This window comes from Punica granatum, chromosome 5 (genome assembly GCF_007655135.1).
Source record: "Punica granatum isolate Tunisia-2019 chromosome 5, ASM765513v2, whole genome shotgun sequence".
NCBI classification, from domain to species: Eukaryota; Viridiplantae; Streptophyta; class Magnoliopsida; order Myrtales; family Lythraceae; genus Punica; species Punica granatum.
In genome coordinates this window covers 8,558,681-8,566,586 of record NC_045131.1, presented here as the reverse complement: position 1 = coordinate 8,566,586, position 7,906 = coordinate 8,558,681, and the positions used below count along the sequence as shown (strand labels likewise).

The window sequence follows — 7,906 nt, the reverse complement described above, 5'->3', positions numbered from 1 at the left end:
TAGACCAATTATATGGACAAATAATTACCATTTAACAACCCCAATAAGAGCACGAGACTTGTGCAATAAAAACAGAGTGAGATGTGCATCATGTCCTCCTTATTTTTCTAAAGTAGACTATGAATCGATGATGGGATTTATAGGAAATATGAATCTGATCAACAGACATTGAAGTTACAATATGAATAACGCGTCTGATTACGCTTAATCTTTATGCCCATGTGTCTGTTTAATGGACTAAAAATTTCATTCTTTGATACTTCAAAATTTTATTATGGACTTTTGTAGCGTGTTCATATGTGTCATTCCAATCAATAATTAATTGACTATAAATTTATGATACAACACAAGCTCATCATCATGACCACCTTATTTGAGCCCGCTCGAGCTCCGGTTGAAGCCCAATTTTAAAGGGAAAAAATAACATATATAATGGCTATATCATATCATTTCGACCCACTTTAGAATAATGCTCTGAGTTCGCATTGAACTCGACCCTACTACTTATCCACCATGATCGACAGTGTTGCGTGCCAGATTATGCGCTTTAAAACTAGAATGTCGATTCCAGCAGGTTGAGAACTTTTGCCCAATACGGATAGGATACTTTCGCTTGGCAAGCGCAACATCGGGCGGATCATGCTGCACGCCTAAACGATTAAGCCTAACAGAACAAAGGTAGCTAGTGTTTCATTTCTGAAACAGCTGGCTTAATTGGTAGAAATCGCCACATAATTGGTAAAAATAAATCATTAAGTTTATAAATATCTGGAAATTAAAGATGTAGTAAACTGGGACAAAAAGAATGTATGAATTCATACGAAGGTTAATGTTGATATCAACACATCTCTTGGCAATATATGCTTAATTATCACAAACATTCATCCATATCACACACCAGCACTGCCGCCTCCTCCACCACCGCCACCTCCACCTCCGCCTCCGCCTCCACAAGCACTGCCTCCTCCTCCACCCCCGCCGCCTCCGCCTCCACCTCCACAAGCACTGCCCCCTGTGCCTCCACATGCCCCAGCACCATCTACACCTCCAGCTCCAAATGTGGTACCGCCACCACCACCATGGTGGCCAAAATGTCCGCCGCCTCCTCCCATTCCAACACGGTAACGTCCCCTGCAGAGAAGGCCGAGAGCAACGATTACCACGAACAAGACCACCCAAACAATGAGTACAATCTGCCAAGTCTCGGCCATTGTTTCCTGATTCTCTTGTACCTTAACCAGGAAGTGTTATCCGAGGTAGGGATAAAATATCGATGTGGTTTCTGCTAATTCCAAGGGTCATATGAAATACGTTTCTAGCTATATATATATATACACACACGAGAATTGGTCTTTCGGGGAATATTCTTGGGGTTGACTATTCCATGGACTATTCCAACGTTGATCATGTTTATTAGAGAGGTTGCATCTCCCGCAAGCAAAGCAAACCCGACACCTTGCTTGGAAATCATCAGGTGACAGCGATTGAGTTGAGTTTTGACCCGATTTCAGGGTTACATGGACCGGAGATTCCATATTGTCGGGACCATTTCGTTAATTAATATATATTAATGGCACAATTTAATTAAGCTCGTGCAGAGAAGCAGTCATCAAGGTGGGCCAATCTAATTTATTTATTTAAAAAAAAAAAAGCGGGACCACCTTAACATGGAACCTGCAACCGGATCACCTTCTTCGCTAGCATTTCCAGCTTAGTTGCTTGTATATTTCGCTCACCTGATCACAAGCCTTTATAGACGGGAAGCACTACATTCCTCATGAGCAAAACTCAGCAAGTGGTCGAACACGGAGCCAGTTGATGCAAGTTATGCCCAATCAAATGGACCCCCTTTCCGTAGGACACGCAGTATTGCTCATATATATACAACTATACGAAGACGTCAATGACCGACCAAAATTTTAAAGTGATAGATTAACGAAAATACAGAATGACATAATGAAGGACATGCGTGTGAGTTAAATTTCTTGGCATTAGGAACATGAATTGTTGTCTTGGAATTGACCTCAAATAAATGAAGATAAATTAGAATTCGAGCAGCGCATATAGTGCCTTGCTGTTGTTAATCCTTCTGTTCTTATTTACTTTTATTTTGCGTAATCCTTTTTTTTTTTTGGCTTCATATAAAATGTCAACTGCAAAGCTTTAGAGGAATTTTTGGGTCGTTGAACTTTATTAATCTAAATAAAGATAGGTTTCCATGGACTCTGAGGTTGCAGCTTGTAACCCGTTTGAGAAATATTTGGTTTTTATGTGTACATATATATGAATATATGTATTAGTTACTTGTGTGGATGACGATGGCAGATGGCATATATAATCAATCGATTAATCGAATCACGTGGTTCCGTCTCGTAATTAAGGATTGGATGATTGCATTGACGTGGGTGAGGTTCCATTCATCTGGTGAAAAATATCAAGTTTAGAACTTATTGGGTCACATCAGGTCAAGAAACTACAACGCGGTGGTGAAGTCAAGTTTAATAATAAGAACAATTTCTTGACATTGTCATTTTAATATTTAATTGAACAGTACATATCCTTATTAAGTGATGATAAATTCTTATTACGATTACGAATAATATATGTACTTATCTACCCAAAAAAAATTATATATATGCAGTTCAATCGAAAAAATGATAATTTTTGCACGCCTTATGAATTTAAAGTATAATATATTTTTAAAAACAATTCACACCAATAAAAAAAGTATAAGCAGATTCATATAGAATATATCTTCTTGTGATGCGGTTTAAAAATAAAAATAAAAATTAGAGAAAATTCGCAAGTATGAGAGTTTTACTCATTAATGAGCTGATCCAATTCATATGTGATTAATTGGGATCCATTAGATTTTTGAATTAGTGTACTTTGTAAAGGAAAAAATGAAAAAAGATAATTATATATTCTAATATTAGTGCGAATGAATGGCAGAGGTACCCAATAGGGTTACCTCGGTATCATTATATAATCACAAGATTACGAGGAAATATCAAAAGTGACCATATATACATGACTCGCATTGAATGCATATTCCTTATTAATGTATTCTAGATACTAATAATATACAATATTATTCCCTAATACACCCCTCAATCTGGGGAATACACCGACAGATTCTGTCAATGATTCTGGAAAACTGCTGAGGAGACATTCTTTGTAAGGATGTCGGCCTATTGTGACGATGTGGGAACATATCGGATGAGTAGGTCACCTCGAGCAACCCTGTCAAGGACAAAATGATAGTCAACGATAATGTGTTTACTCCGATCATGTTGAACTAGGTTGCCCGCAACATGCAATAATGTTTCTGCAATACTGTAGGCCATAGCCCTGTACTTGGCCTTGGTATAGCTCCGCAATACTATGGGTTGTTTCCTCGACTTCCAAGAGATGAGGTTTGGTCCCACAAATATAGCATACTCGGTGGTCGATCGCCTGCTATCTGCGCACCTTGCCCAATCTACATCACCATAGGTTGTTATCTGAGTGTCAGTGGAGCGCCGTATGCAAAGACCATGAGATTGCATGCCCTGTAGATACCGAAGAATCCGTTTTGCCGCTTGCAAATGAGTTGTCCATGGTGCATGCATAAATTGGCTCACCAAGTTCACTGCAAAACATATGTCAAGTCTGTTAATGGTTATGTACTGGAGGGCACCCACCAAACTCCTGCACTCAATTGGATCAAAAAGAGGTTTTCCATCTGTTAATGACACTAGTGTTCGTCATGGAAGCGAGGTCTTAACTGCAGAGGACTTTTCTAAACCAAATTTATGGAGCATATCTGAGACATATTTCTGCTAGGAAAGAAATATTGTTACCCCGAGTAGCCTGGACACCTAGGAAGTATTGTAGAGGACTGAGGATCTTCATTGCAAATTCCCTGGTAAGGATGCTTATGAAATGTTGTAGATGTAAGGTGAGCTGACAGTAAGAACAATATCATCAACATATAACAGGAGAAGTACTATGTGTGTACCCTTACGATAGATAAAAAGAGAGGAGTCGACCTGACTATATGTGAAAGAATTAGATAAGAGAAAGGAGCTAAAATGATTATACCAAGCTCTAGGAGCCTGTTTCAATCCATAGAGAGATTTATGCGGACAATGCACATGAGTAGGGAATATAGGGTGGATAAAGCCCGGAGGCTGATGCATATATACTTCCTCTTGTAAATGTCCATGAAAGAATGCATTTTTGACATCAAGTTAATGAATATCCCAACCAGAGGAAAAAGCTAAGGACAAAATGAGACAAATAGTGGAGGGTTTTACTACGGGGATGAACGTTTCACGAAAGTCAACCCCGAGTTACTTACGAAATCCCTGGGCCACGAGTCGAGCCTTGTAGCGCTCGATGGAACCATCTGCATTGTACTTAATTCGATACTTCCAAATACTTCCTACGACATTCATGTGAGGTTGGACAGAAACAAGTGTCCATGTCCGGTTCTGGATGAGAGCATTAAATCTTCAGCCATTGCTTCACGCCATTTGGGGTCCTAATTAGCCTGCGAATAACATGTAGGTTCTGCAATAACAGATGGTGAGGTGGCTAGTAAGCCAAATTTCCTATTGGGCTGATAAATTTCTGACTTTGATCGGGTTATCATTGGATGAGTGTTGGAGGGAGAAGATGATATTGGACCAGACTCTACGTAAAAGGGATCAGAAGCAGTAGGATTCGGGTCAGAAGACTCCTGGGATCCGTTTGGAGATGTATTTTGGGCGGAGCTGTGTGAGTAATTGGACTAGGCTGAATCAGAGAAGCCCATTGATCTGTAATGAGGCGGGCTGGACAGGTCGGACGGAGCTGGAGTGGGCTGAGGCGGAGAGCCTTGTCTGTCCGGCCCGACAGATGCTATTGCAGGCCCATCAGTGGGCTGCCGCTGAGGAGAGGGCCCAGAGGCAGTTTCGGGCTGAGCAGCTGACAGGTGATCTGTGCTAGTGGGCTGCCCAGAAGGGAAATTGGATGGATTTGGCCCAAGTGAAAAATTAGGCTGAGCTGTGGACCTAAGAGAGATACAAGTCCAGGCGAATTGGAATTTAGTTTTCCAGATGAATTCCTTATAAGATTCACGTAAGGAAATTTATCCTCGATGAATCGGACATGGCAAGAAATGTATACGCGACTTGTGAGAGGATCAAGACAATGATATCCTTTGTGATCAGGAGCGTATCTTAATAAAGCACAACGGAGGGACCTAGGATCAAGTTTCTTTGACGTGTATAGAGTTAAGTCTGGAAAACATGAGCATCCAAAAACATGTAGAATGGAGTAATCAGGAGTTTTTCCATAAAGTTTCTCAAAGGGTGATACACCATGGAGGGTCGAAGTAGGTAAGCGATTATTAAGAAAATTGTTGTGTAAACAGCGTCAACCCAAAATTTATGGGGAAGGTTGCTTTGTATTAAGAGAGTGCGCACCATTTCTATAATATGCCAATGCTTTCTTTCGGCAAGTCCATTTTGTTGTGGAATATGTGGGCTTGAAATTCGAAAAGATATTCCAGATTCATTAAATAATTTTTGGAAACTTGAATCTTTAAATTCAGTGCCACCATCACCTTTTAAATATTTTATTTTATGTCCCAAAATATTTTCAACGTGATTTTTGAAAATGCAGAAATTTGGGAACGTATTAGAAAAGATCCAAGAATATCTAGAGAAATGGTTAATAAAGATAACATAATATCGAAATCCCAAATTTGATGCAACAGGGGACTGCCACACATCAGCTTGAATAATTTCAAGGGGATATTGAGAATCATGAGTCACTTTATTGAAAGATAAATGATGCGATTTTCCCAAACCACAGGAAATACAGAATTCTTTAAATGAAGAAACTAAAGGAATATAACCCCTCCATTGTGCGTGCATGTGGATGGCCTAGACGATGATGCCATAACAACGGAGATGAGGTAGAGACAGATAGAGCCTTCTGATGTGGGATCTGGAGAGGGTAGAGATGTCCTCTATAATGGCAACGAAGAAGGGTCTTCCCCGTGTGGTTGTCCTTCACAAAAAACTCAGAATCAGTGAATACGACATGACACTAAATTATCTTTGCAAAGTTTTTGAATAGAAATGAGATTACAGGTTAAGGAAGGAACGCGAAGAACATCATGTAATTTTAGGGGATCAGCACTAGTAGGAATAAGAGCAGCACCCGTACTTTTAATTTGCTGCAGGGACCCATCACCAACAATGACTTTGATAGAACCATAATAGGGGAAAGGGTTTATTAATTTACCTTTTGCGTCTACCATGTGAGAGGAAGCCCCAGAGTCCATATAGATGTCCTCAGATGGTCCGTCGCCCAGAGACATCGCAGTAAAAGATTTTGGAAGAGATTGAGAATTAGAAGAATTGTAGAGCTCCATGCATTGCATGGCAGTATGACCTTGGGAATTAGACTTGACAGATAACCGCGGAAGGACCCACTCCAAGCAGACCATCATGAACAGTAGGAGACTTATGTGAGGTAGACCTACAATAGTAGGGAGTATGCTGAGAGATACCCTTACCCAGAAGCACCCCCGCGACCGCGACCAGCCCCATGAGACAGTGAGTGATGGTTCGGTGTGCCGCAGCCAGGGTTGTGCTGATAGGAGCTGCCACCCCCTCTACCTCTACCGCGTTGATTTTGTTTCTGCCCTCCTCGGCCTCCATGACCACCATGGCCTCCCCCACAACCACCAGAGTTATTTGTGGTCACTTGGAAGGCTGTGTCAGTAGGCGGTGTTGGATGGGAGTAGAACTTCCGGAGAAGATCCTCTTGGTCTGAAATGTGATAGGATCACGGCCATTGGTGATGGATGTGAAGAAGGATTCGTATTCCCGACGGAGCTCCTCAAATGTGATGGGATCACGGCCATTGGTGATGGATGTGACGAAGGACTCGTATTCCCAAGGGAGCCGCGTCAGTGTGTAGGTGATGAGTTCCTCCGGCTGAAGTGGAGATGCCACTTACCTAAGCTGGTCAGCGTAAACCTTGATCTGTCGCAGATAATCATCCATGCCCGCGGAGGACAGCTTGTGCTATGATAGATTCATCTGAATGTCGAGTGAGCATTGACGGGAGCATTCCACGAAGCGGGTGTTCAGCGCCTCCCAGACAGTCCACGCCAAGGGTTGATCAAGGACTTCCTCAAGCAGGGCTTCAGAGATCGTGGCAAAAATCCACGAGCGTACCTGATCATCTAAACGACACCAGAGACTATAACAGGGATTAGTAACAGGAGGGCACGAAGAGCTTCCGTCCACCATGCCAAAAAGACCATTGGATCGAAGGAAAGTAGAGAACATCGACTTCCAAACTGTGTAGTCACGATTGATCAACTGCACGGTAATGAGATTCATGATATTCGGAATGGCAACATTGCCATGAGTCGGCAGGTTGGGCTGTGAGGAGGTGAGAGCCGGGTAGGAGGGTGTGCGGGGAACATCATTGCCATTGGTGCCATTGACTTCTGCCATGGAGTCAATAAGGATAAGGAAGGGATGGCTGAATGGGAGGATGAGAGAGGGACGGGCAGTAGGAACGGATACATACCATATGAAATTCTTACTTTGATTTACACGGACTTAAGCCCTTATCAATTTTATTTGTTTCCTTTTCAATTTTCCATATGAGACAACATCTTTTAATACCCGCCTTCACGTGATAACGTGTGATCGAGCACGCGCCATACTCCATTAAACACCCACCATCAACAATTGATCACGAGCCGGGCATCCTCTTCCATGCTCGGGCAAATAGGGACAAATACCAAATTAGCATCGAATTCTACACTCAAGCTTAACTAGAGGTGCACATTTAGCTACCTCAAAATTAGACCGAATTACTCTTGGACCTGACTAACACGAGTCGCACTCTTGGC

At 41.9% G+C, this 7,906-nt stretch overlaps 1 protein-coding gene across 1 annotated transcript; it reads right to left on the bottom strand.

Moving 5' to 3' along the window:
* Positions 1 to 890: 890 nt before the first annotated feature.
* On the bottom strand, positions 891 to 1,211 carry LOC116208932 (putative glycine-rich cell wall structural protein 1). The gene has a single exon (XM_031542507.1). It carries the CDS (start codon positions 1,209 to 1,211, stop codon positions 891 to 893), a length of 321 nt encoding a protein of 106 aa, XP_031398367.1.
* Between the last annotated feature and the right edge of the window lie 6,695 nt (positions 1,212 to 7,906).

What these genes read in the sequence shown, in the direction of transcription:
- LOC116208932 (XM_031542507.1), bottom strand. Translation starts at nt 1,211, where the DNA reads ATGGCCGAGACTTGGCAGATTGTACTCATTGTTTGGGTGGTCTTGTTC.